This window comes from Lepidochelys olivacea (assembly GCF_965140295.1).
Source record: "Lepidochelys olivacea isolate rLepOli2 genome assembly, chromosome: 9".
In the NCBI taxonomy this organism is placed as follows: Eukaryota; Metazoa; Chordata; order Testudines; family Cheloniidae; genus Lepidochelys; species Lepidochelys olivacea.
This window is the reverse complement of record NC_140419.1, coordinates 62,734,621-62,762,365: the sequence shown is the minus strand read 5'-3', so window position 1 is coordinate 62,762,365 and position 27,745 is coordinate 62,734,621. Positions and strand designations below refer to the sequence as shown.

Here is a 27,745-nt window from a genome sequence, read left to right as displayed (position 1 = left end):
GGGCCTGCAGGGACAATAAACCGACCCAGCGCTCTCCCCAGCCGCCTCTCTTGGTCCATGCGCAGGCTGCAGGCCCCAGCTGGTTCGTCTTGTACTCGAAGCCAGTGTGCCCAGCCTGGGGCCGCTGTGGCTGCCTTGCTAACGATCAGAAGGGGGTGGCAACCCTGGTCTGTCGGGGGGCCCCTTTGGAAGCTGACAAGTAAATGTTTATGGGACCCTCAGAATAGAGCCCAGGGTTCTGAGCCCAGCTCCACCTTGGTCCACCCAGGAACCCCCTGATTGCTGCCAGGGGGCAGCTGAGTACCCCACTACTTCACCCATGCTGCTCTGGGCTGTGATTGGCCGTGTCTTTTAACCTTTTGGCTGGGGACGGGATCCCCCCCCCCCCCCCACCGCGCAGCGCTAAGGTGTAACCACAGGGCCAAAAAGGTGGGTGGCTTGGCGGGGCTGGGAGGGAAGAGTTGGATCTGCCCCAGTGACCTCTGGCCATTCTGCAGGGGCATGGAGTTTGGACATATGAGCTGCTCCCTGGGCGCACAGCCGTGATCTAGTTCTCATAGCAACCCGCAGGCCTGTTCCATGCCTTGGGGGTGTGCTGGGGGGTGCTTTTTGTTCCTTCTCTCCCTCCCACTCCCTCCCCATCCCCCAGTGGAGGCTCAGCATGCGTGAGCTCCATCTGCTGCCTCTCCCCAGCCCAGGCCCTGCACTGGAGCACAGTGCCCTGGGCGGGCTGGCATCCAGAGCCAGTGGGGCAGGGGTCTGGCTGCATAGGAGTGGGGCTGGTGTTTGTATGATGCAGGACTCCCCCTGCCCGCCATTGCCCCGAAGGTGCACACACAGCCATCTCCCCCTTGCTCGAGACCTGCACTACAGTCTGAGGTGGTGGGTCAGTGCCCTGGCTTTCTGCCTTCAGAGATCAAGGCTCACATCCTCGCTGAGGTCCTGCATGAGATCCACCATGGTAGCCTCATCACAGTCCCTGCAAAGCCATTCTGCAGGCTGGCCCCCTTCCCCAGTTCTGATCCAGGGGCTTGGGTGTGGAATGGCAGTGGTGCTGGTCTGGAGTGAGCTGCGTAGGGGTCAGGACTGGACCTGCACTCATAACCAGCAAGTCTAGATCAAGTAGCAGCAAAGAGCGAGGTGTGGGGAGCCCAGGACTCCTAGATGCGGGGCTGTGGGTTGGTTGATGGGCAGCAGAGAGCTGTGTGCGGGGAGCCCAGGGCAACCAGGGTGAGATGGGAGTGGGGGCTGTGGGTTGGGATTGAGGGGCAGCGAACAGCAGTGTTAGGCGAAGAAGCACAGGACTGGACTAGTAAGGTGTGATACAGGTTAGGACTAAGGTTCATTAGGAGACCTTTCACATTCTTAAGGCCCAGCAATGCAGGTACCAGCCTGCAATGAGATGAACCACGCCAGCCGCACTCACGGCACAGAAATGCCCTGATCAGGATGCTTCTGGGGCTCTGCTAGCATCATACCATGTTAGCCGTGGAAATCTACTAGCAGGCCCTGGTCTTCAGTAGCCTCTTTCTGGCTCAGAGCCAGGGCACCCAGCTCTTCGGGCAAGCTTCCAGCACCTGGACTTGCAGCACCTGACCTGGGTCAGGCAGAGAATACGTTCCCCTGGCTACTGTCAGGGCTGGTTCAGACTGCACTCGGTTGGGGGGCATTGCTGGGCAAAGGGAAGGGGAGGGGCTGCTCTTTCAAAAGTGAATGCAGCAGTGCTGGTGAAAGGCCCCCGGCTGCCAGCGCTGGAGGCCTCTGTATCCCCAGAAGGGGGACAGACTCGGGGATGCCGGCTCCTCCCTGCCCACCCTGATCTAGAGGGGAGCTCCATCTCCAGGGTGTCACCATGCCTCTGCTGAGGCTGCCAATAGATTGTGATGTTCAGGGGGAGGCGGGTTAGTACCAATTATTTAATGTTCCCTATGGCATCAAATCTCAGTGCCCCCTTCTTGAGTCACCTCCTCCAAGTCCCGGTGACAAGCCATTCTGTGCCACCTCCCAGCTGAGCGGGGGTTGTCTCCATCTCCATCTCCCTCCCCCTCCCAGCGTTTCCCTTTCCCGCTTCCCTCTGCTTCTTCCTCTGCCAAAGGGCTGGGAGTGAGTTGCTGGATGGAGGAGCCTTGATCTGTGCCCCACATTACTGCTGCTATCCCAAATCTGTCCATGCTTTGGGGAGGGAGTGTGTCCATCCATACAGAGGATTTACTGAGCGTAATCCCTCTGCCAAGCTTCCCCCCTCACCCCGCCCTGACCCACTCTTGCTGAACAGGACCAGACGGCACATCAGAAATCAAGGGGAAAGTGTCCTGAGGACTGTGCTTCTGGGATGTCTGCTGTTTTGGGCGGGGCGGGGCTGTGGTTAGGGCCCAGGCTGGAAGCGGGAAGGCCCGGACTGTATTCCCAGATCTGCCCTGGAGTCACTGTGTGACCTTGGCTGGTCAGTCACACCTCTGTGCCTTGGTAAACTATGTGTGTAAAAGCTGGATGGGGTGTGTCAGTGTGGAGAGGGGCGGGTCAATGAGCGCTTATGGGGAGAGCTCTCCTCCAATGGAAGTGCCGGGTATTTCCATGTCACTGCATAGGGAATCATGGGATTAGATTGCTCTGTGGAAACATTACCTGCATTTCTAGCCGAGGGCCTCAAAGCATTTCCCAAATGTTAATTAAACCTCATGCCACCTCCCGACAGGCAGCTGAGTATCACCTGACCCATGTTGGGGAAACTGAGGCACAGAGTGAGTCACACAGTGACTGAGGCAGGGATAGAACCCAGGAGTCCTGACTCCAAGCTCATCTGCACCAACCAGCAAGTAATACCACCTCCCTCTCCCCTGCTGGCTTGAACTGGGAGCAGTGTGACTCCACGGATGTGGTGGCTGGGCCTGGGAGCCCTCATCCATGGTGTTACACTCCTTCTTGAATGCTGTCAGTATGTTCCTGCATTCTTTACAGGCTGCCCCAGAGCCTCAGGGCTCTGCGGCCTGATCCTGGAAGGTGCTGAGTGTTTCTTCCTGCCATGCAAGCCAGTGGGAGTTGAGAGTGCTCAGCCCTTGAGAGACCAATAGCGAGGTGTCTACAATTTTGCATCCCGTTTTCTATCTTGGGCAGAAGCAGGTAGACCTGGGTGCCATGCCAGTGGGGCTCAGGAGAGTCCCATAGCACAAGATCCTTCATCCCCCTCATTAAAGAGGGTAGCTGGAGTCCAGTTCCCAGGCTACCCTTACCCATGGGCAGCCAGCACTGTAATGACCTAGTGCAATCCTTAGCCCGCACATGGCATGTTGGCATTGCACATTGGCCCCAAGCTGGTGTCAACGAATGCTCCAGTCAGAAGCGACATGTTACTCAGTGTCTCTGCTCCCCGGGTCTCTCTGTCGCTCCCTGTCCTCCCAAGGGGCTTCCCCATCAGCTTGGCATGGCAGGAGATGACATTTCTAACCACCAGGCCTGGGATCAGAAAATCCACTCAGCTTCTCCGCTGTACGGCGAGCTGGGAGCTGCGATCGGCTGCAATGGTGTTGATGATACACGAGGTTGACTAGAATGCAGGCCGCCGTCTTGGCTTTGCCGGGCGAACAGGAATAGCAACTTGTTTGTGTCAGAAGCAGATCTGACTCAAGGAGCGAATGATTCTCTGACGCGAGCTGCCCTTTAAACAAAATCCACACACGTGCTAGCCTTACTCCTGCAGCATTACATAACCCACAGGCTGATGGCTGAAGGTCACTGGGAGTGGAAGGTGTCCAAATAGCGCTCGGCAATCACACCTAGAGCGTTCCAGGGAGCAGCTTGTGGGGAACTGAAAAATCACCCTTTTCTTGTCCTACTCATCAAATAGCTAAGCACTAAGCTAGGCAGCCTCTTCTGGATGCTTACGACATAAGATGCCGCTATGTAGAGGTGTTCAGTGCAGCACTCAACCCAAGTCTAGCTCGTCAGTGTCAGTCACTCCAGTGGCTAACTCAGCACTGAAGGGATGACTTACTGATTGAACTGCTTTGTTTCCTTTCAAGGGTCGGTTCAGATCCAGGCAGAGTCAAGTCAGCCAAACTAAACTTCCCAGGTGCATCAGTGGCATTCCACCACATTTTGCTGGGTTGGGTGGAATTTTTTCAGATGAGACCTTTGTCACCCGGGTCCTTTCCGCTTTGCATGATATTCAGAATTCCCTGGCCCTTTGTGGTTGCCCCTATATCCTTTGTAACATACTCCTGTTCTCTCGTTTCATCTCTTTGTGCTGTGTTTTCATTGGCCGCTACTCTCAACCCCAGAAGTGGCTGCATTTGCTGCCTGTGTATAGTGGGGCCTTTTGGGATGAGAGGTTGTGACAGACATGGCGATTTCCTGTAGTATCCTTGGAAAAACCTTATTGAATTAAGTTTAAGTATCTTTGGAGTCTGTTCTAGTAGTTGTAACGGTTAAGTATTATTATGGGCCTGGATGATCCAAGGACTATACTGAACAATGTGGCAGACACAAATGGTCTTTTGGGACAATATATGTGAAGTGGTTTTGCTGGGAAATTTGTAGAGGGATATGAATGCAATTCCCTACTCCCAGTTATGCACAAACCCAGTCTTTTGCAGTGGGTGGACCTCTGTCTGCTGATCACCTGTTACATGAGGCCAAGATCAAAGGACAGACTGAACTGTTCTGATTCTGATTGAGGACTGTTGTACACTTGTAACCACAGGAAAGACCTTGTGGTGGGGGGTTTGGAGGGCTGATTCCTACCAGAGCCCTCCTTGGAGTTGGGAGTGAGCTCTGGTAAGCAGGTGTGTAAGTTTTTTTTACTGTTTTTAAGACATGGTCTCTGTGATGCTTTTACCTTAAGAATAAATGTGCTTGCTTAGAGCTGCATGGTAGCTTGTGATTGCTGGCAATTCCAGCTCTTCGGAGAGCAAGCACAGAGCAGACGCTGGCATGTTCAGGCAGTCTGGCTTGCTCAGAATATCCCAGTGCAGGCAGGGAGCTGTGCAGCCTGGAAAACCCTAGCCAGGAGGAAGCGAGATGCAGGTCTGTACCCAAGATTGGGGACGGCTGAGGAACTTAACAGGTGCAGTTGCCCTGGATTGTGACAGAAGCATTGTGTAAGATGAGCTGATTGCATGTTGCAGCATGTGGGAGTCTCCCTACTGGAGAGAGTCATGGAGCCATCCCCACGCCCTGCAGCAGGCCTAGCCGGGGAACCAGGCTGAACTGGTGGGTGGGCGGGGAGTCTCATTTTCTAATTGACTTTGGTCAGGGTGTCCAGCACATTGATTTCAAAGGCCAGGGCTTCGGAGCTGCCTGGAGCTGTGCTTCCTCCCTTCCCCACCCCACCCCTCCTCGTCTGCTCTAGAGTGGCAGGGGAGGGAGGGTTTGGCTGTGGATTGAAGTCATCCCTCTTCTCCTTCCCCCCTCTTTTCTCCACACACCAGGAAGCTCGGTAAAGTGGTACCCCGGGGCAGCATCCATGGGGTGTTTGTCGGGTGTTTTAGCAAGTGCCCCGCTTTGAAGCAATGGGAGCGAGAGAGAATCGTTGACTCAGACCAGGAGCCTAAAGCCTAGTGGCCCTCTGCCAGCTCTGTGTGGCTGCTCCACCCGGCTGGCTCCGGGTCCCGAAGCTTAGGTTCCAAATGGCTCATCCCATGACCCAGATTCACTCCTTGTCTCCCCTCCTACCGAATCTGGGCTCTCTTCCCTGCATGCACACAGGCACACATGCAGTGAATGACTCTTGCCTCCCATCCCCTGGCTGAGGGGATGCCAGACCGGCTGGGTGCATTGGAAGGATCATTCCATTGGAACTGGCGGGGCAGGAGTTCTTTCTTTTTAAAAACGAAATGCAGAAAAAGCCAGAATAGGAATTTCTCAAGCTTACCCCATGAATGCTGCTGTTTCTCATGCCGCGTTCCCGAGGGAGGATGTTGGTGGGCGTGCGGGTAATGCTAGCCTTCTGGAAGCGCAAGGGTTAATGCAAGGGTTCTTCCACGCACACCATGGTACGTCTGGGGCTACGGTGTAACACGGCAGGGTGAATGTCTCCGGCATCTGCTCTCCCTTCTAATCCAGTGTAGTGCTTAGCGGTGTGATGCCCATGCCCACAGCATGGTCTGAGCACAGGACTGGGAGCCAGGACTCCGGCGCTCCCTCCCAGCCTTGCCAGTGATTCACTGTGAGCAGTGGGAAACCTGCTCTCCCCCTTTGTGCCTCAATTTCCTTATCTCGAAGACGGGAGTGTTGGCCCCTGCCTCCCCAGGTGCTCCAATGCTGTGGAGAGCATGGCCATAGCAGTACCTGGACAGATGGGCGTTGAGAGGCTGAGCTCTGTTGTGCGTCTGATGGCTGCAGTCCAGCTCCCTCCTGTCCCCTGTGTAGTGAGTCTGTGCCGGGGGAGACGCTAGCAATCTGCCAGCAAAATGACCTGGAAGAAGTGGTTGGTTCCAGCTACCTCACCCTTCCCTCCCACACCACAGAGCCAGTACCCTGTGTGTCTCTATCCGTGACTAGCTACAGTGCTGGGATGCGTTTCTTGAGAGCCCCTTGACCCTGCTGCATGGAGCTTTTGTCATGCTGGGCAGTGTGGCCCAGTGGGTGGGGAACTAGGTTGGGAATCTGGACATTTGGGTTCAGTTCCTAGATCTGCTGGGTGATCTTGGGAAAGTCACTTCCCCCTTTCTGTGCCTCAATTTCCCCATGAGTAAAATGGGGGACACTGGTATTTCCCTCCCTCCCAGGGTGTGGGGCAGTTTCTCCCTTACCAGTTGCTGCAGTGCCTCCCAGTGGAGGGCTTGGGAAGTGCCATGTGCTGGCCTCACTCAGTCCACGCCCCGGTGCCCTCATTGTTGATTTCTTGTCTCTCCCAGGCTGCAGGCTCAGTCCAGAGTAAGGTGCTGCCCAAGATGAGCTCCTCATCACTGCTGGAGGACAGCTCCATAGAGCCCCCGGTGCTGCTGACTGACATAAAGACAGAGCCTCCTGAAGAGCTGCTGGCCAGCGACTGCAACCAGCCCCAGGCCGAGCCCGTGGACCTGTCACTCAACAAGCCCAAGGTGTCTCTTCAGTCCTCCACCCTGCTGCCCTCCTCCATCAGGTCCTCGCCCATGCTGGTGGCACCACCCATCCAGGCCCCTGTGGTCTCCATGTCACCCACGGGGCTGGGCTCTTCGTCTGCCATCCCCGCCGTGCTGTCCCCTGGCTCCATCCTGGCCTCCACGCAGGGCAGCGGGGGCCAGCAGATCCTGCACGTCATCCACACAATCCCCTCGGTCAACCTGCCCAGCAAGATGGGCAATCTACAGACCATCCCAGTGGTGGTGCAGTCCCTGCCCGTGGTCTACACCACCATGCCCACAGACGGAGTCACCGCCGCCATCACCGTGCCCCTCATCGGCGGTGATGGCAAGAACGCCGGATCTGGTAAGGGCTCACTTCCCTTCCCCAGGGCTGTGGGTTGGGATTGAGGAGTGTTGGCAGGATTTGAGGAGCATCGGCAGAGATCAGTGGGTAGGGGACCCCGGCCCAGGAACCACTGGGAGATGGGGGAGCGGGGTTGTGGGTCAGGCTTGGGGAGCCCAGGACTGGACTAGCAGAGTGAAGCAGTAGCTTGGGATTTGAGGGATATTGGCAGAGCCGTGGAGGGATCCCAGAACTGGCCCAGCCATGGACAGATTGGGCCATGGAGACTGGACCCCTGGAGATGGGATCCTTCCTGGTTAGGGCTTAAGCATGTCAGCTGGGGGCATCATGGGGGAAGATTGCCCTGCCGCTGACCCACTTCCGTGGCAGAGCTGTCCATCTGGTACCTTTCACCAGGGCTAGCGTCATAAGGCAGCAGCCAAGCCAGGGCTTCATAAGGTCCTGTTGGCTCCGCTCCCAGAGCGTGATGAAGCCCATCTGTCTGGGTGTGGGAGGAAGCCTGGCGTGCCGGCACTGCTGCAATGGGCAGGCATCATGTGGTGCCCAGCGGGCAAATGCCTTGCCTCCTTCCTTCGCCTGTAGGTGCATGATGCTGCATGACGCTCCCCTGACCCCAAGTGGCCAGTTGTGGTAGTGGTAGGTGGGCGGTCCCTTCTCCACGGGCTCCGAGTTCAAACCCAGCAAGAGGGAGCAGGGCTAGGTGTCTAACTCCATGTTCCAGCCGGGCTTGCGTCAGCCCTGCCGTGTGCTCAGTCACTTCCCGGGAAATGCAGCATGTGCTTTGGAAGGCAAGGCCCGGCCTGGCGATCGGAAAGGCTGTTGGGTGTCCCAGCTGCACTAGCATAGTCGGGATCTGCTCTGCTGGCCCGTCTCTGACCAGAGCCCATGGTGTCTGTGAGAGTCCCATCGCTGATCCCCCCTGCCAGCAGGCCGCGGGCTCGGAGCCTGTGTCCCCCAGCTGCTCTCTCCAAGGCAGTTGGGATTTCCCCCAGTGTATTCTGGATCTCTTCTTCCCCTCCCCCTGCCATTCCTCTTTCCCAGCCTCATTCCCTCCACTGGCCCCGCAGCTCCCTCTCCATATGCCCTAGCCCTGCACCATGTGGGGTGCCAATGGTTCTGCACCGAATCTCCCCCACCCTTTGCACCATCGCCCTGCACCCACAGCATGTGTGCCCGGGAGCCCACCCCTGAGAAGGTGCAGCCACATCAGACCCTGCCTACTGATGTGGGGGTGGGAGGGGGTTTCTCCCTAAAGGCCTGGCTCAGCTGGCTTCCTCCCTGTTCTTTGGGAGCTCTGGCTGCCTGGGAGCTGCTCTCTGGGGGTATGGGGCGGCACTCAGCACCTGACGCTGGCAGTTCAGTGTGCCCGGGACTGATGGGACTGGTCAAGGGAGGCTCCAGGGGGGGCTCCCCAGTTGCAGGAGAGGGGTGGGTTTGTAGCCACGCTTTCACAGGTGGTCCCTGACTCTAGTTGCCTCAGTGCGTGGGAGCTTGGCTTGGGGCCCCTTAGCCTGTCCAACAGGGCCCTGTGAAACCGGATACCCAGAATTCAGGACCACCTGGGTAGGATGGAGGGGAGGTGCTGAATGGGCTATTTCTTGGCTAAGTGTGTTGGGGGCAGGGTGGTGGTCCTGTTTGGGGGAGATGGGGAGGGAGGGGAGTTTTCCCAGTTGGGAGATGAACATGATTCCTACTGGAGCTGGAGGAAGGGAGTTTCCCTGCTCTGTGTGTACGCTGGGGGTGGGGTTGGGCGGGGTCCCAGCTCTGTGTTTGGGGGATGGGTGCGATTCCTGTCAGAGGCTTGGGAGGGGTCCCTGCTCTCTGTGTGTTTGTGGGTGGGTTTGATTCTCAGCTGGCTGATCAGCACTGGTAGGCGCTGGGTGGTTCCCGGCTGTGGGGAGGGGATCAGCCACCCCTCACAACTGCCTGGCAGGCCCCACTCCACCCTATCTGTTCCAGTTCTCATGCTGCACCCATCACCTTGGGCTCAGTGCCTGTTTCTTTCCCACACTGCCCGGAGCTGCATGGCAGAGCTGGGATTCCTGCCCGGGGCAGGCGGGCCCCCCAGTGCTGGGGAGCTGCCTGGCTCCACAGTCGAGTGGCTGTGAGTCAGTCAGCCGTGGGAGGAGGCTGTCTGTCTGCCCTTCATCCTGGGGAGTGGGGTAAGGGGGGGTTTGGCAGGCTGCCTTCTCCCTCACCACAGGGTGGGGTCTTGACCTCCCCTCCCAGGCCCCCCCTGCGGCCGGCTCCAAGGCTGCTCTGGTTCCAGTTAGACTGGCTCCCCCCACTCCCAGCGCTTCCTGCCTCCCATCCGGTGAGCAGAGAACTCCCAGGCGCTTCCTGTCGGAGGCCCTGGCTGGTTCCCCTCTGGCCAGGGACACGTGTGGAAGTTGGGGGGCGGGAGTAGCTGAAATGAACCAGGAGCGGGGGGAGGGGGAGCTCTTTCTGATGGCTGCACCTATGCTCCAGTGCCTTGCCCAGGGGGTGGGGAGGGGACGAGGTGGTGGGGCTGGGCCTGGGTCTTGGGTCTGGATCCCATGGATGGGCCGGGGAACTGTTGGGCCCCATCCCTGCCCAGGCTGCCAACCCCCTCCCCCAACCCCATCAGCTGTACCAGGTGTCCTGCTCTGGGGTGCGAGCCGGTCCCTGTCCAGCTCTGTGACCGACTCCTGTGCTGGGCGTGTCGAAGGCCCCGCTGCCCCTCAGAGCACGGGTAGGCCTGTCTCAGCCCATTCTGAGTGACTGGTGGGGGCTGAGATGCTGCCAACCCCCTGCTGGCTTGGGGCGCTGCTTCCCGCTAGACAGATTAGCAGGTTTTTCCCCGGAGCTGGGCTCTGGGGCTGGGTGAAGTGCTGTGGGCTCAGGCTGGAAACCTTCCCCACCACTCCAATGCCCTGTCTGTCCAGTCCTCCGCACCCCATCCAGTGCCATCCCCCCGCTGTGCCAGGCAGCTCCCTTGTGCTGCTGGCTCATGTCCCTGTGACTGGGCAAGGGGCAGGAGAGATGGATTGAGAGGGGACTCAGGGCTCCAGTGCTGGGGCGGCCAATGTTACAGACAGCTCTGGGCAGGGGTGAGGTGACCAATCCCTGCAGCCCAGGAGGAGGACCCTGTGGGTTCTAGGTCAGCAGAGGGAGCGTTATCCCATGGTGCAGTGGCTTTGATTCCTGGTCAGAGCTGGGGACAGAGCAAGGGGATGTGGCTCTGGGGCTATCTCCGGTTTCAGTGGGTCTCTTTCCTCCCCAGTGAAAATTGACCCCAGCTCCATGTACCCCCTGGAGATGAACAGTGACAGCGAGGACAGCGTCACGGAGAGCAGCTCAGCCCCCTTCCAGGACCTGCAGAGAGAGTGAGTGCCAGCCACACACTGCCCTGGTCTATGGCTGGGGTGGGCCCACTTCTTGGTGATAGAGCTGGGATTGGCACCTGCGTAGTACGGGGCTGGGGGCGGAGAAAGCAAGGCTTGCCTGTTGGGTCTGTCCAGCAGGGGAGGGAGTATCGGCTTCCCCTCCCCCACGTTGATGAGGCTGCACAAAGCTGCTTCATAAATGACTGCCCAGGGCACTGGCATGGTGCTACCCATTGTGGGGGTGGAATCCGGCTGTGGTAGGTAAGGCCATCCCTGGGGTGGAGCTATGGTTCCCTGGTTGCTGCAAGTCAGGCGTAGTCTGCTGCGAGGGGCTGTGCCAGCCCGGAGGGAGAGGGTGGGGCCCCCAGGAACCAGCGCTGTGTGACACTGCTGTCTCCCCCTGCCCAGGTCGCGGTCGCCGGTGGCCCGGATGCAGCGGGCCGAGTCCCCCGACTTGAAGAAGAGGCGGATTCACCAGTGTGACTTCGAGGGCTGCAACAAGGTGTACACGAAAAGCTCCCACCTCAAAGCACACAGGAGGATACATACAGGTAGGGCTCGGTGGGGCAGCCTGTGCCATGCTGCTGCCAGCCCAGGGTGGCTACGCCCCAGAGCCGTCCCACCGCCCAGCCGGGGGACCTCGGTGCTGCGGGGGGGAATCTCCCACGGGCCCATCGCCCCCCCACGGCCTTTCTGCTCACCATAGCAGAGACCAAGGCATGGCTGGGCCGTGGACACTGAGGTCCCCTTACTACTAGGGACAGGATAAGATCAGCAGGGCAGAACCTTGCCCTGCCAGGACCCGTGCTGATCTTGCTCTGTGGAGGGGCTGCTCCAGGGCTGACCTTGCACCAGCTCTGAACTGGCTCCAGTACAATCCGTGAGTGGCAGTGCCTGATGGATGAGATTCCCTGCCCCACCCGGGCAGGGGTTTCTGTGTACCAGCACGAAGGTAGCTGCACTGGGAGCTGGTGTGTCCCTTCCTACACAGTGCATTTGGGCTGAGATCCCCAGAGGAGGCAGAGGGCGGGCAGTGCTGTGGGGTAACAGGGAACACACAACCCAGTTTGGCTTAGTTTTGTTCACCTTGGTTTAACTCCAATGGCTAGTGAACCATTTTGTGAGCTCTCCAGCCTCAGAGACAGCACAGCTGAGATCCCCACCAAGTCCTCCCACAAAACCAGAGGTGCCCTAGTTCAGCATTCCTGGGACTCTGTGATCATGCCCTGCATCTCCAAGACCCTGTCCATCCTGTGGTCTGGCAGGAAGGGCCTCTGAGCTTATCTCCACCTTGGCTTCATGCCTCTCTGTGCCCAGCTCAGTGGGCGCAGGGCCGTGCCCTGCAGCCGGGAGAGCCCAAATGCCCAGTGACTCCAGTCCAGGGTTCTCAGTTTGGAAAGCTGTGAGCCATGTGCAACCTACTCCAGGCTGGGTTGAAGGGGGCTTTTTAATTAGAGGGAAATTCCAGCTGCCAGCCCTCAGGGTTAATTGCGAAGGGAGCCATGCTGCTCCGGGCTCACAACCTGCCCACAATCTGCACAGGCCCTGACTCTCTCTGCGTATGGTACTGTCCTTGCTCTGCTTGCATGGGTGTGTAGTTCTCAGATAACCACCCGGGGGCAGACGTCTGCCTTCTGGACACAGCTTCCAAGTGCTGGGTTGTCTGTGAAAGCCTTTACAATTGGATTTGAATGTGTGGCCTTGAGAGCTGGGGGGCCAGGGGAGGAGATTCATATCCCCTGGGGGCAAGAGGAGTTTTGTGACTGGGTGCCATGGGCTTCCAGATGAGCTGCTGGAGTGGGCTAGATGAGCTGCTGGAGTGGGCTAACTGGGACATATGGCATGTCATACTGGAGGGATATTGTCCTGGATCCTCTAAGGCATTTAGGCACCTAACTCCAATCGGAATCAATGCCTTTGAGGATCAGGACCATTAGCCCTTTGGGACTAAGAAGGGGATTTATTTTTGCTGACCATGATCCCCTAGGCTGTTCCGGGCTCTGCTTCATGGGGGAGGGCTTTTGTCCTCCTTTAACACACATGTGTTTGACTGAGAATGCAGTGCTGTCCCTCCTGGCTGCTGCGTCTGGCCCCACCCGGCGAGGCCGTAATGTATAGGCCTGCGTACAGTGCAGCACGAGGAGTCACGGCCTCTCCATCCCCTCCCCTTGAGGGGATCAGCTCAGGATGGAGGCTGTTAAATGCACTTCTCCCTGGGCTGCAGAAATCAGGGGGCTATTGAGCCATCCATCCATCTCTTTGCCTTGCCCCCATCTCAGGGCAGCGCCCCCCACAGTCCAGCAGCTGACCTCTGCAAACAGGAAAGCCTGCATACTCTCTGAAGGGGGGGGATGGATTTCCCCCCTCTGAATTAGTTGTTCAGTAGGATCAAGGGGTCCCCCAAACTCTGAAGGGGGTTTTATGGGTGTAACTGAAGGCAGGATTGGGACCCTATCCCGTAATCCATGAGGTGCACGGATGAAAGATCCATTCCTTTAGAGAGTCATTGGGAACACTGCATTATAATAATAGAATCGTACAATATTAGGGTTGGAAGAGACCTCAGGAGGTCATCTAGTCCAATCCCCTGCTTAAAGCAGGACCAACCCCAACTAAATCATCCCAGCCAGGGCTTTGTCAAGCCAGGCCTTAAAAACCTCTAAGGATGGAAATTCCACCACCTCCCTAGGTAACCCATTCCAGTGCTTCACCACCCTCCTAGTGGAATAGTGTTTCCGAATATCCAACCTAGACCTCCCCCCACTGCAACTTGAGACCATTGCTGCTTGTTCTGTCATCTGCCACCACTGAGAACAGCCTAGCTCCATCCTCTTTGGAACCCCCCTTCAGGTAATTGAAGGCTGCTATCAAATCCCCCCCTCACTCTTCTCTTCTGCAGACTAAATAACCCCAGTTCCCTCAGCCTCTCCTCATAAGTCATGTGCTCTAGTCCCCTAATCATTTTCATTGCCCTCTGCTGGACTCTCTCCAATTTGTCCACGTCCCTTCTGTAGTGGGGGGACCAAAACTGGACGCAATACTCCAGGTGTCGCCTCACCAGTGCCGAATAAAGGGGAATAATCACTTCCCTCGATCTGCTGGCAATGCTCCTACTAGTACAGCCCAATATGCCATTGGCCTTCTTGGCAACCAGGGCACACTGCTGACTCATATCCAGCTTTTTGTCCACTGTAACCCCTAAGTCCTTTCCTGCAGAACTGCTGCTTAGCCAGCTGGTCCCCAGCCTGTAGCATGGGATTCTTCCGTCCTAAGTGCAGGACTCTGCACTTGTCCTTGTTGAACCTCATCAGATTTCTTTTGGCCCAATCCTCTAATTTGTCGAGGTCACTCTGGACCCTATCCCTACCCTTCAGCATATCTACTTCTCCCCCCATCTTAGTGTCATCTGTGAACTTGCTGAGGGTGCAATTAATCCCATCATCCAGATCATTGGTAAAGATGATGAACAAAATCGGCCCCAGGACCGACCCCTGGGGCACTCCACTTGATACCAGCTGCCAACTAGACATCGAGCCATTGATCACTACCTATTGAGCCCGACAATCTAGCCAGCTTTCTATCCACCTTATAGTCCATTCATCCAGTGCATACTTTTTTAACTTGCTGGCAACAATACTGTAGGAGACCGTATCAAAAGCTTTGCTAAAGTCAAGATATATCACGTCCACCGCTTTCACCATATCCACAGAGCCAGTTATCTCATCATAGAAGGCAATCAGGTTGGTCAGGCATGACTTGCTCTTGGTGAATCCATGTTGACTGTTCCTGATTTTCCTCTCCTCCAATAATCTGTCTGACCACGAGATGGCGCCATTACTCCACACAAATCCACCTGAAGCTGATGAGGCCGTTTGAGCCAAGACTTAGAAAGCCGGCCCGCTCCCAGTCAGACTGAGGCAGGGATTGCACTGCTTGATCCTTTCTGTCTTTGGTATTTCTCTGGTCCACATCACCGCAGCATCTGACCAGCTGACAGTCTTTTACAGCATCCGAGTGCTGTAGGGCAGTGTTGTTATCCCCATTGTACAGCTGGGGAAATTGAGGCACAGAGTGGCTAAGTGACTTACCCACGGTCACACAGGAAGTCAGTGGCAGAGCAGAGAATTGAATCTGGCTGGGCCACAGCCCAGGCTAGTGCCAATCTTCCTCTCCATCTTCTAATGACACTCTCTGCAGCCGCTCTCCGACTGAACCTACTTCAGCGAAGGCAGGCAGAATGCGAGTGTAGCTCTCCTAAAACCAACAGGGAGAGCTGTGGGATAGAGGGAAGGGATGGAGTCTAACCTGAATAGACAGTGCCATGGGGGGCGTGGAGTAGAGAACTTTCCTGCGCTGGCCAAGGAATGGCTAATCAGCAGGCCTCTTCTGTCACGGGTTTCTCTGGCCCTAATAAGCACATGGCTCTGCAGTATAGTTGCTAAAATGGCAAAACCTGACATTCCAGTTGCTCTGCTCCGTGCATTATCTTCCTAGTGAACTGAGTCCAGTTCTAGGTCTCTGTCCACACAGCCATAGCCACTTGGGTGCGATTACATCTATGGATCATGCCAAGTGTTTTAGCAAACAATGTATTTTGAACTTTGTGGGGAATTCTGAAAGCGTTCCTTGGCACTGTTTCTTTTTCATGTCCCCCTGCCTGAGAGCTGCTTTGTCTCAGTATTGTGAGCCCAGCTGGAGAGAGAGAAAACAAATTCCGTTATAAACCTCCGAAAATAATCAAAAATATCCATTTCTATACAAAAGGATGTCGCCCTGCTCTCCAGCCTACCCCCATTTCATATCATGGGAGAGGGGCTTTGAACAGCACTCGGATGCTCTGAAATGCTTGCGTGGCATGCGCATAACCCCTGCAGCCAAGGGGCATTTAACTATTGCTCCCACCTCTGCCCTGCCAGCCTAACAACACTCATAGCAGCATCCTGTTACCCACCCACACAGGTATCCTAGCAACCCAGGCCAGTATCCTAGCCACCCCTCCAGTATCCTAGCAACTCCTCCAGCCCCCAGTCTCATGGAGGCTCCTCCCCCTCTCCCTTATGCCAGCAATAATAACAACCCTCTGCAGGGGTACATGGCTCCTTCAAGCCAGGATTGCCTAGGTCTTGACAGAGCCTCCTGGTTTCTCAGATAGCTCTTCAGGTTTAGACTCGAGCTGGCAGACCTACAGCATGAGGTGATGGAAATGCCAGCCCAGAGGCGTTCCAAGAGGGTTATAGCAGTTTTTGTTGTGGATTGATTTTTATGTTGTTACATCTGCTTAGCGTCAATGACTAAATACCATTTTGGAGAAGGGAAGTTTTTGTTAAAGGTTCAACAGCCTTCCACCAAGCCACAGCATGCTCCGATTGCTTCTACCTCCCTGAGGTCTTCCAACAGAGCCAGGAGAGAGCAGACATTCCTAGTGCTTCCTGGGGGGGCGGGGGGAAAGAGGCAGGGCCTGTGTCCTCACCATGTGACTGTGCAGCAAGGATGGAGCCCTGATCTAGGTAAATGCTACTGTAATGCACCTAATAAATAACTGAGATCAGGCATTATTACTAATTAAGAGCCTACAGGCCTTAATATCTGATCTTGGTTAAGGCTTGTAGGTACTGCTGTGATGCCCCTTGTACGTAATAATGCCTGATCTCTGCTGACAGCCATAGGTGATACCATAATGCACCTAATAGATACTGCCTAATTTGGACGGAGGCCAGTGGGTGCTGCCATAATAGGTAGAAGTTTGATGTGTGCCCAAGCACTGAGCTGTCCCCTCTGCTCCCTGTGCAGGAGAGAAGCCGTACAAATGCACCTGGGAAGGCTGCACCTGGAAGTTTGCCCGCTCCGACGAGCTCACCCGGCATTTCCGCAAGCACACAGGCATCAAGCCCTTTCGCTGCTCGGACTGTGACCGCAGCTTCTCGCGCTCGGACCACCTGGCCCTGCACCGCCGGCGGCACATCATGATGTAAGGGGAGGGCCTCCGGTTCCTCCACTGCCCCCCCGCCTGCCCACCCCCGCCTCACCAGCCACAGCGGAGAGACTGCGAGACGGGAGGCACCGTCCCCAGCTTGATTCAGCCTGGCAGCAGGCTGGATGCCAGCTTGGCACCTGTGGCTGCCCACACCTGAGAAAGCAGACCTCCTACCACACACATGAGAGCTAGAATGAGGCTCTGGAGAGATGCCCTGCTCCTTCTCTTCTGTTCTCCTCCCCTTCCTTCAGTGGCTGGAAAGCCCCAGGATTCCTCGAAATGGCACCCAGCTCTTCATCTGGCTTTGATTTTTTTTTTTGCACATTACCTTCCCCTCCTGGGTCAGGAAACACCGTGGGTGTCCAGCACATGCGTGCACAGCCCCAGCACGACCCTGGCCTGGGGGAGTGAATCAGACTGGCCGGACGGCGTCGCTGCAGGCAGAAGGCTGCTGCTGGGGGTTGGATTGGGGGTTTGGCTCACGGCGAGGGGCTGGCCGTCTCCTACCCACGGGCTGATGCAATAGGGCTCCGTTCCTGTGAAGCTGGCACTGCCATCTCTCCTGTTCCACGACACATCAAACGTGGCTTGTCCTAGCTGATCCCTTGCACTCCCTGAGGTACTGCTGGCATTGGAGAGCGCGCCTGGCCTTGGCTTGATCTCTGTCTTTCATGAGCACATGGGCAACTGGCCGTTAGCGAAGAGGCCTCATTACTTGAGGACAAGGGGCTCGTGGTGTTACCTGAGGAGGGAGGGCCCGAGGAACAAAGAAAAGGGAAAACTTTGCGGAACACGGAACTGTGATGATTTTATCTGATTTTAGGGGGGGTGGGTTGGGGGACCCTGAATTCTGCCCACGCTGCAGAGCCAAGGAATAGGACAGTAGATATGTTTCTAACTTAAACCTAGCAGCCTGGACACGGACTGTTGCATTTTTCTATTGCTCGTCTGGCCTGCAGAGGCTGAGCCGGCCCCGTGCTGTGCGTGGACTCATGGGGCTCTGTACTGGATCGTTTTGGACTTGATCTTGGGGGGGCTGCGGGGCTGGAAATACACACGTCCGTGCACAGTTGATATATATATATATTTTTTTTTAAGAATTGCTTTTCCCCTTCCCTTCTGCAGGGGCGGAGCTAAGAACTTGCTGCTTTTCCAGATGCGCCTTTTTGTGTCTGCATCTTTCTCTCTGGTGGATTTGAGTTTGGCAAATGCAGGGATGGAGTGCGCCTGCCAGACAGCCTCTGTGCCGCCCACGGGAGAGGGGGCGAGTGCAGTGGCTGGAATTGGTGGGGGGAGGGAGACGGGAAGGAGAAGATCGTCAAGATGAGGCAAATCGGATCCTCGTCCTGCCACCAGCCTGGGCTAGGGATCTGGTGTTCCAGCTAAAGCGAAGAGTCTGCCAGCAATCCTGGTATTGACAGGATGTATATGCTGAAGGGGAGAGACTGGGGAGTCCCGTTAAATGTTTGGTGCTGCGTGTGGCTCTGCTTATCACATTGTTTCCCCTTTGCTCCCCAGTCCAGCTCAGCGCTGAGTTCATGTAGGCCCCGCAACTGCATTTCACTGTGCAGATTCTCTTTCTTACTCGCGTCCCTTTCATTTAAGAAGGCTCTTGATCCATAGGTGCCGACTCTGTGGGTGCTCCAGGGCTGAAGCACCCACTTAAAAAAATAGGGGTTGCCCAGCAGCTGCAGGGCCTGATTAATCTTTTGTGGGCCCTGGTGCCTGGACCATGGCCCCACCTGTGCTCCACCCCCTGCTCCACCCTGAGGCCCCACCGTCACTTGGCCTCTCTCCCTCCACCCCCCTCCGAAGCCCTGCCTGCTGCTCGCACGGGAGGCAGGGGGTGGAGAGGAGCACCCACCCGCAAAACCAAAAGTCAGTGCCTGTGTTTTGATCAACTCGCCACCCACTGCAGCTCCTTTGCGCCTCAGTGGAACCTGGAGCCAGTCCATAGCAGGGGAGGAAGAGGTGTGTGGCCACTATCCGCCTGCGGGTTATGCAGCGAGATCCCAAGCGCTGCCTCTGACGCAGGTCAGCCCTCCTCTGAAATGATCTCCCCAGGCATTGTCCCTTCCTCCAAGGGCGTGAACAAGTCTTTCTGCATGAGGGAAAATCCCACAGGGCCTGCTGCCCTTTCCAAAGCTTGAAGCTGCAGGACAATTGTTTAGGGTGAGGTTCCAGACAGGCTGGCATTTGAAATTCCATCTGGGTCACTTTGCAGCTGGCAGCTAGCTCCATGGGGAAGTAAACTTATTTCATCTGAACTTCAATCCTCAGCCTACCAGGAACACAGATCTGCCTAGACTTTTCCCATCCCCCACATTCCCTGTTACCTGGCTGGCCTCAGTGTTGCCAACTCTGGCTGTATTTGGTGTTTTTCTTAAAGCTGCAGGTCCTGGACTCAGGTGACAATCTCAGCTTTCATTGAAGAGCAAAGTTTTTCCTATCTTCCTGGTTGTGGAGCAAACTTTGAACATGTGACCTCTAAAGGCTCCAAGTGAAAAAAGCCGCCCCCCCCCCCCAAATCGTGTTTTATAAAAACCTCATGATTTTTGAATGCTCGGGGTTGGCAATACTGAGATGAGATCTGGGAAGCTGACAGGCCATGTGTTTTGATTTTAATTTCTTCAGTCTGCTGTTTCCTGAGCATCCGTGCAAAACACACACGTACACACATGCAACAGAGCACAACAAGAAAACGAGGAGGGCAAGAGACGTCAAAGGGAACGGTAGCTCCCCTCTGTCTGAGCAGGGCAGGCTTTGCTTTGGGATTTTTACCATGAAATATTTTAAAATCTTGAGCTGTGAGATATTTGTACAAAACTGTTTGACGTTTTTCTACATGGGAATAATACGGAAAGTAGATGCATTTTATTGGTGTGTGTCTTGCTTTTAAAAAGAGGCTTTTTTGTCTTTTGGTTGGTGGGAGGGAAAAGGCCGTAGTTTCAATCCAGTAAAAACAGATCCCCCTTTCTTGATTCTCGGCGTGATCTCTATAAAGGGAAGAAGTTGTCAAGCACTGTTTTGGGTTCCAAAATTTAGATTTCAACACCCCCCCACACAATAAATAAATAAAAAAGGCTTTTACAAAACTTAAGAGCAATAGATCTATTTCTATGGAGTTTTAACAATATAAATCTAAAGAAAATAGCATTTACATTTAGAATTTGGAAGTATTTTGGAAGTAGAATTTGGAAGTAGACATTTGAAAATTTCTTTAAACAAATAAATCCCTCCCTTGAAGTGTTTGCAGCCCAAACATTGCAGGGCTGGGAACCCAGAAGTGAAACTGACTTCCTGAGTTGGCAATGTTGAGACAGCGAGAACTGTAGATGGCCTACAGACTCAGATGATATGGGGAAGAATGGGATGCTTCAAATTGCCTTTGGATACCATGATCCGAGATGGTGTTAGTAGCCAAGATTACATTATTAATAGAGTTGGTTTTGTGAAAAAGTTTTGAAATTGTTTTCTTTTTGCAAGGCTCAAAATGAACCCATTTATTTTCACTATTCCTCTCCCAGGCCCCTCAATTTGTCTTTTTCAACAAACTCATTTTTTCCCATTCCCATTGAAAATGGCAGGGGGTGAGGAAAAGAAGGGGAACAAAAGAAAAGGAGAAAAGTAAAAGTAGGAAAATGATACATTTCAAATAAAACATCCATGAAAAGTTTCCAGAACATACAATTTTTGGACATGCACAAATTTTTGGGATGCAGAACAAATTGTGACTAGCTGTAATACACAAACATTGAAAGATGGTGTTATTGATGAGTTGGTTCTTAGCCTTGCTCAGTTGCTCTATTCCACCCTCCTCTCCTTAAACTACTAACCCGCTGCCTGCTGGATTCAGTAGCTAGGAGCATGCAAAGACAGACTGCTGGAGGCCTCACTGCCCCGTCTACACTACGAAAAATAAAATAATCAGGAGCCTGATTTTCAAAGTAGTCCCCAAGCCCACCCACACTCCCATGGATTCAGTTGAGTTGTGGGTGCTGAGAATCTCAGACAACTGGGCCCTACGGGCCAGGGCCCAGATCCTCTAAAGTCTTTAGATGCTTTTCTCTCATTGAAATCAATGGGTGTTAGACCCCTAAATACCTTGGATAGTCTGGGCCCAGATCCTCAGCTGGTGTCAATGGTCATAGTTCCATGGAAGTCAATAGACCGCTGACAGTTTTACACCAGCAGAGGATTTCGCCCCTTGGGAATGTCTACACTGTGATTAAAAACCTGCAGCACCAAGTCTCAGAGCCCACCCCCTTCGCGGGGTCTCAGAGCTCGGGCTCCAGCCCTAATGTCTACACTGCAATTTTATAGTACTGCAGCCCGACCTCCATGAGCCTAAGTCAGCTGACCCAGGCCTGCTGCGGCCATGTCGTGGGCCTTTTATTGCAGTGTAGATAGACTCGGTGTGTTTAAACTGTTATGAAATATGATTTGTTTTAGTGCGGATTGGTTTTTTGCCTCTTTACACTGGGGTGGGGGGAAGGTTAAGGCCCCGGGTTCTTGTCTAGATATTTACCAGGGTTAGAACTGAGTTTCTTGCCCTGATTATAACTCTGGGGTTTTTCTGTGCCACGTGGGAATGAAAATACCAGTCAAGATTTTCAAAAGTCACTTTGGGTGCCTCAGTTTTTAGAATTGACCAGCTTTAGAGTCCTTTTAAAGGGGCCTGATTTCCAGAGGTGGGTTTTGAGCACTTCCAAGCCCCTTTAAGCTGTCTTGAATTGGAGCCCCCCCAATCACCCTGTTTCCAACACACTTGGGCCCAAATCAGACTTACCAGCAGTGATTTGAAACTTTATGTCTGTAGACAGGGCTTGCTGCACCCCGTCTGCGCCAAGGCAGAGTAGATGTGTGCTGTTTAGGGTATCGTCTGTTGGCATGCCTGAACAATCAGACCGTGCTTTCTCCCAATTTGAAGCCAGCTGGGGTACTTAACTTCTGCTTCCGCTTGCACATGGCTCAAAAGGGAAAATGCAATGGAGGGGGATGAGGCAAACCTGGCGCTTTCTCAGTGGCTGTGTGAGCTGGGGTTGAGCAGGTCTCCTGCATCTTCTGATCCAGTATTGCGTCTCTGACTCAATAGATACATGACCGGGAAATTAGAGCTTGCAGAGGTGTGAACTGCCTCATCCATCCATGGGCCATTAACTCTGAAGTAAAAAGAAAAGGAGTACTTGTGGCACCTTAGAGACTAACAAATTTATTTGAGCATAAGCATCTGATGAAGTGAGCTGTAGCTCACGAAAGCTTATGCTCAAATAAATTGGTTAGTCTCTAAGGTGCCACAAGTACTCCTTTTCTTTTTGCGAATACAGACTAAGACGGCTGCTACTCTGAAACCTGTAACTCTGAAGTGATGACATTCAGCGTAAGCATCAGTGAACAATGTCAGTGCTGGTTACTTGAGCTGCAGGAACATCCAGCCACAATGGGGTTGTGGGTGCAGTCTGAGCAAAGCCCCCACCACTCCTATCCTACCCCTGTCCCACCACAGAAATTGGGTGAGGGCTGGAGCTTTTGGGGATCACACTCTTCACATGTTGTGGTCCAAATGTGAGTTGCATGCGATGGGACTTGAACAGGGGCAGATCCCCTTGGGCCCAGATTCTCCCAGGCATTTAGTATCAATGGAAGTTAGGCGCCTAAACATGTGTGAGGATCTGGGCCTTTCTCCAACTTTCACTTGGTAAGACCATTCTCTCTAGTGCTTAGAGCAGAAATGCAGGGCTCAGGACTCCTGGTTCTATTCCCAGCTCTGCCGCAGACGTGCGGTGTGACCTTGGGCAAGTCATTTTTTCTCTGTGCCTCAGTTTTCCCCATCTGTCAAATGGGGATAATAATACTTAACCTACCTCACAGGGGTGTTGTGAGGCTTCCTTCGATATTTGCAAAGTGCTTTGAGATCCTTGGATGAAAGGTGCTATGAAGTGAAAAGTATTATTATTTTATTTTTAATATTAAATAACTTATAACGAAGTGCGCGCGTGCCGTGGGCTTGTGTGGGCTGCAGGCGATGTGAAGGCTGCAATGATGGACGCTTAGTGCAAGTGGCATGTGACGCCATTCAAAACCCTCGCCTTTCCAGCTGTGCATCATACTGGCTTCCTGGGTCTGGTGCTTCCCAGACAGCTGAGAAGCTGCAATGGGACCGCCACCCCCAGCAGCTCAGACCTGATTCCCCAGCCCTGCCCCACTAGCTGCCTCTGGCATCATCCGCCCTGAGAGAAGCACCTCACTGAGCTTGCCTTCAGCGGGGGGGTGCTTCGTGTAAATCTGGCCCCTCACTGTTCTCTGTCAAGGACCCTTTATGCCCTAGTTGTTGGCATCAGGGGAGGGGGCGGGTATGTAAATCAGCTCCCCAAATTCTTGGGTTTTGCTCTTATTTTTGGATCAAACCAAAACCGCTCTTCCACCACCTCCAATTGGGTTGTGTTCCCAGCCCCGCCTGGGAGATCCTCTTGGCCCTACTGGTGTGGCATTTAATGTGTGTTTTTACTAACTGGTGATCAGAGAGTTAATGGCACCAGTGAAACATGCTGGGAACGCAGATTTGGCTGGCTCTGTGTTGTCGCGACTCTGGTTGAGTTTTCTGTTCATGGTTAGTTCTTTCCCTGCGCGCTGTGGATTTGTTTTAGCCGATCTCTATCTCTGCATCCTTTCTGCTGCTGCTCCTTACCTTTCCCTGGGTCCATTATTTTAGTGATGTGTCATATGGAACACAAGCCCACCCTGCAAACGGTAAGTTCAGTAGTGGCTCTGAGCCAGATCCTAGCCCTACAGAAAGACTGATTGGAAGAGTAAAAGCCTGCAGTAGGTTTGCATGACCAAGCAATCGCTCCTTCCCCCGCCCTCAACCCTCTTTTGGGGCCTTGCTCTCCTACAGCCCAGAGAAGATGAAGTGGTTTGGATGGGATGGTTGTTGTGACCCTGTGTATTGAGTGATCTTATCCAGTTTGATTGTTGTACTGTTTTTTTGTTTTTTTTTTTAATTAATAAAATGGTATTTTAAACTTGGGAACGTTGTTTTATTTTTCCTTCCAATGGGATCTTAGCCCTCTTATATCCCCAGCTACTGGGATCTACTTCTACAGACATATTGGGACTCCAAACTTAAGGGCACATTGATCACAGCTGCACTGCCTGAGTATCCTCCCAGCATGGACTAAGCTCCCGAAGTCCTGTCCTAGTATGCCGTGGGCACATCTCAAACCCTGGGAAAGAGGCCCTGGGAGCTGGCTGCCCCTTTGATAGTTTCAAAGGATGTTGGAATACTGCTTCCTACCCCCCAGCCAGGCTGCTGATGGCTTCATTTTCCATAGAGGGCAGGAATTTCATTTCCAAATGTCTTTCTGGCTTCATACCTTGATCCTGAGATGCACTGAACATCTGTTCGTTATTGTACAGTAGTTTTCTAGAGGCTCCCTCCAGGACTTTGCTGTAGGTGCTGAACATACACATGGCGAGCAAGTCCCTGCTCCAAAGGGCTTACAGGCTAACTAGGCAAGACAGGTGCAGGCTAGGAAGGGAAACTAAGGCACAGAGTAGGGAAGGTCACACAGTAGGTCAGCGGCAGAGCTCTCCTGAGTCCCAGGCCAGGACTCTACCAAGCGGCTCATGCTGCTTCTCCCAGTAACATCAGTGGAAGCTGAGGGCACTCCACGCTGGGTCGGGCTTGGGCCTGCTGTTGCCGACACTAGGATATCAGCTCATTCAGAGGAGCCCCCAGGACTGAGCACCTGCAACTCCCCTGGATGTCCATGATAGTGCAGCCTGAGCAGAGACGTGGGGATTTGGCTGCTTCCCCTTTGGGGATGATCTAGGCCAAGCCCAACCTCCATCCCTTTACAGAGACCTACCCGCTGTCTGAACCCCCATCCCCCACATGACTGCCTATAATTCCCCCTCCTCTGCTCCCGCTGGGGTATTCTAGCGGTGATTGGGGTGGAGACTGGGCCTCCCCATCCTGTAGTGTCAGGAGCCCCATTCGCTCCAGCTGCTTTTCCCTGTCTCCTCCCGCCCCATCAGGCAGGCTGCGCCATGGCAGGGCAATCCAGCCTAACGCAGGACTTGCTGCTCTTCACGGCTGGGGACCGACTCTGGCAACGTCTTCGTTCCTGCAGGAAGTCAAGGTGAAGTAGCATTCACAGCACCTTCCGGCTCTTTGCAGGGCTGAGAGACACTTGGCTGCTGGGGACTCTGGGACACCACTAGTCTCTGCTCTGAGGGTCTGTCGGCACCACAGCTACAGCCAGGGCTGGAGACCGGCTTGCGGCACGGTTGTCTGCTGTCCTGATTCCAACACTGCCCCGTCCTCTAGCAAGGCTGGAGTGTACAGGTTGGGCCACCACCAAGATTTTGAAAAAGAGTCCCCCCCCACTGCTACTGCTGGGGCAGCTTCAGCAGTGCTCCGGCCAGTGGGCGTGGGGTAGGGGGCTAGGGGCCGTTTGCTCACCATGCTGTCTGATCTTAGGCTCAGGGCCGGCTCTAGGATTTTTGCCGCCCCAAGCAAAAAGAATTTTGGCTGCCCCTGCTTTTTTTTCGTGCCCCCCCCGGCTCCGCCCTGACTCCGCCCCTTCCCCAATCCATGGCCCCGCCTCCTCCCCCGGGCGTGCCGCATTCCCCCCCTCCCCCATTGCTTCCTGCGGCTCCCCCACCGCAACCCAACGACCCGCCCTAGCTCGTCTCCACTCCACCACCACCTCCTCTCCCGAGCGCGCTGCCGCTCGGCTTTTCCTCCCTCCCAGGCTTGCCGCGCCGAACAGTGGCAAGCCTGGGAGGGAGGGACGGGGCAGAAGCCGAGCGGTGGCGGCACGCTCAGGGGAGCGGGCGGAGGCGGAGCGGAGGCGAGCTGAGGGCACGTTTCTAGGGGCGGCATTGCCGGCGCCAAAAGGCCGTCCCTAGAAATGTGCCGCCCCAAGCACCTGCTTGTTTTGCTGGTGCCGAGAGCCGGCCCTGCTTATGCAGAGCAGGCTTAGATGGTACGGTGGTACCTGGGAGGCACAGGGACTTTCCACCCTTCCAGCTATGGCTGGTGCTGAGCTGCCGGGAGCCACACCGGTAAACTTGCAGGGTGGGGGGAAATCTAAGAGTAGGCAAGGCCAAAGTGTCCTTGAACTTCAGACAGGCCATCCTGCGGGGACATGGTTAATATCCCCTCTGTGCTATGAAAGGGGGCAGGGGACGTCACTGACTGTCACAGAGATGGAGCCAGTTGTTTTCCACTGTCCTCTCCCATGAACCAAGCCAGATGGAGAGGAAATATGCAGCCTTAAAAATGATTAATAAGGCTAGTCCCACTCTCTGCAGATCTCTCTCCCTTCCTTCCAGTCGAGCCCTGAGTCCAGGGCATCTGGTTTCACTAGGCACGTCCCATCCCATATGCCCTGGGGATGAAACCCAGTTTGGCAGAATTAGCTTAAAAGCTGAGATAGACCCGAACCCTCAAAGCGTGGATCTGAATGTGGTAAACTTTGAATTCAAGAGCCCATCTTTTATTTAAATGTGGGTTAGGCCAACCTCCATCAAACCAGGCTTTGGCCTGTGCCTGTCGAGCACAGGCTAGACAAAGCATCAAAGGAGTGAAGGACTGGAACAGCCTTCCAAAGGAGGGCAAAAACCCTAACTGGCTTCAGGACTGTGTGTGATAAGTTTATGGAGGGGATGGTAGGACTAGACTGCCTACAATGGCATGTAGCCCATCTGCGACTGCCAGCAGCAAATATCTCCAACAGCTGGTGCTGGGACACGAGATGGGGAGGACTTTGTCTTACTATAGAGAATTTGTTCCCAGGGAGCTGCCTGGTGGGTCTTGCCCACATGCTCTGGGTCTAACTGATCACCATATTTGGAATTTTCCCTCGGGTCAGCTTGGCAGAGACCCGGGAGTGGGGGAGGGGTTCACCTTCCTCTGTAGCATGGGGGCACGGGTCACTTGCAAGTTTGAACTAGAGTAAATGGTGGATTCTCTGTAACTTGAAGTCTTTAAACGATGATTTGAGGACTTCGGTAACTCAGCCAGACGTTAGGGGTCTATTTCAGGAGTGGGACGTTCTGTGCCTGTGATGTGCAGGAGGTCAGATTAGATGCTCATGATGGTCCCTTCTGACAAAGTCTATGAGATTCTAAACAATTCAGTCCCACATGCTCTGGCTATGGGAGAAGAAATATAACCCCAGGCCTGCTCCTGCGGCTCTGTCTCAGCGCAGAAGGGACCGAACGGTCTGAATGTTGCAGAAGTTTTTGCCATAAATATCCTATGAAATGGGTGGGTTCTTTTAAACGCTTTTGATCTCTGTGCCCAACACTGTAATAATTAATGATCATTCTTTGCCCGTCTCTAAGGGCTTTTCATCAGTGGATCTCAAAGCACTTCACAGATTAAACAATAACTTCAGGATTCAGTAGTCCACTATGGGGGACTCTGGCAGATCTTTAACCTCACATGCAGCACTGGCTACCGGGGATGCAATGTTATCCCTATTTTATGGAGAGGGAAGCTGAGGCAGGGGGAGCTCAAGCCACTTTCCCCAGGACCTAGAGGGAATCAGTGTCACAGCTGGGATTAGAACACGGGGCCTCCTTGTAGCCCACTAGACAACATTTCTGTGCAGCATTCTGGCCGCTCAGGTGCTGGGTTGGCTTCAGCATCCCACTCCCAGCCCCTTCCCCAGGAACCTGCCAGCTGAGTGCTTATGAGGCTGAAGTTGCTGGTAGCTGATGCTAGGGTGACTGGAAAGACCCCATCCCTGCAAGGGCAGAGCCAGCTGCCTTGGCACAAGTGGGTGGGAGGGGCCAGGTGAGGGAACTGAAGGCAGAGCACTTACCACTAGGCAAACTGTCCAGCCTGAGACCCAACTGAAATGAGGCTAATAGGGGCAGGGCAGGCCTGGCTCCAGCTGCAAGAGGTTTACACCCAAAGTCTCAGTCATGGCCAGTGATTTGTGGGTACATCAATTCCGGAGGGGGAAGGGAGGGTGACTTTCAGAAGTACCATGCAACCCCCATG

General features: G+C 54.5%; 1 protein-coding gene across 4 annotated transcripts in view; it reads left to right on the top strand.

Moving 5' to 3' along the window:
* Nucleotides 1-17,545, top strand: part of KLF8 (KLF transcription factor 8) — an 86,592-nt gene extending 69,047 nt beyond the window's left edge. For 3 of the 4 annotated variants that reach the window (XM_084639521.1, XM_084639519.1, XM_084639520.1), the window contains 4 exons: nt 6,855-7,407; nt 10,652-10,754; nt 11,163-11,305; nt 16,545-17,545. In XM_084639521.1, coding sequence (XP_084495647.1) covers nt 6,891-7,407; nt 10,652-10,754; nt 11,163-11,305; nt 16,545-16,726 — 945 coding nt within the window. In that variant the 5' untranslated portion in view covers nt 6,855-6,890 and the 3' untranslated portion in view covers nt 16,727-17,545. Of the gene's footprint in view, nt 1-6,574; nt 6,595-6,854; nt 7,408-10,651; nt 10,755-11,162; nt 11,306-16,544 lie in introns of those variants that run through there. The other variant, XM_084639522.1, reaches the window with a different exon arrangement.
* Nucleotides 17,546-27,745: the final 10,200 nt, after the last annotated feature.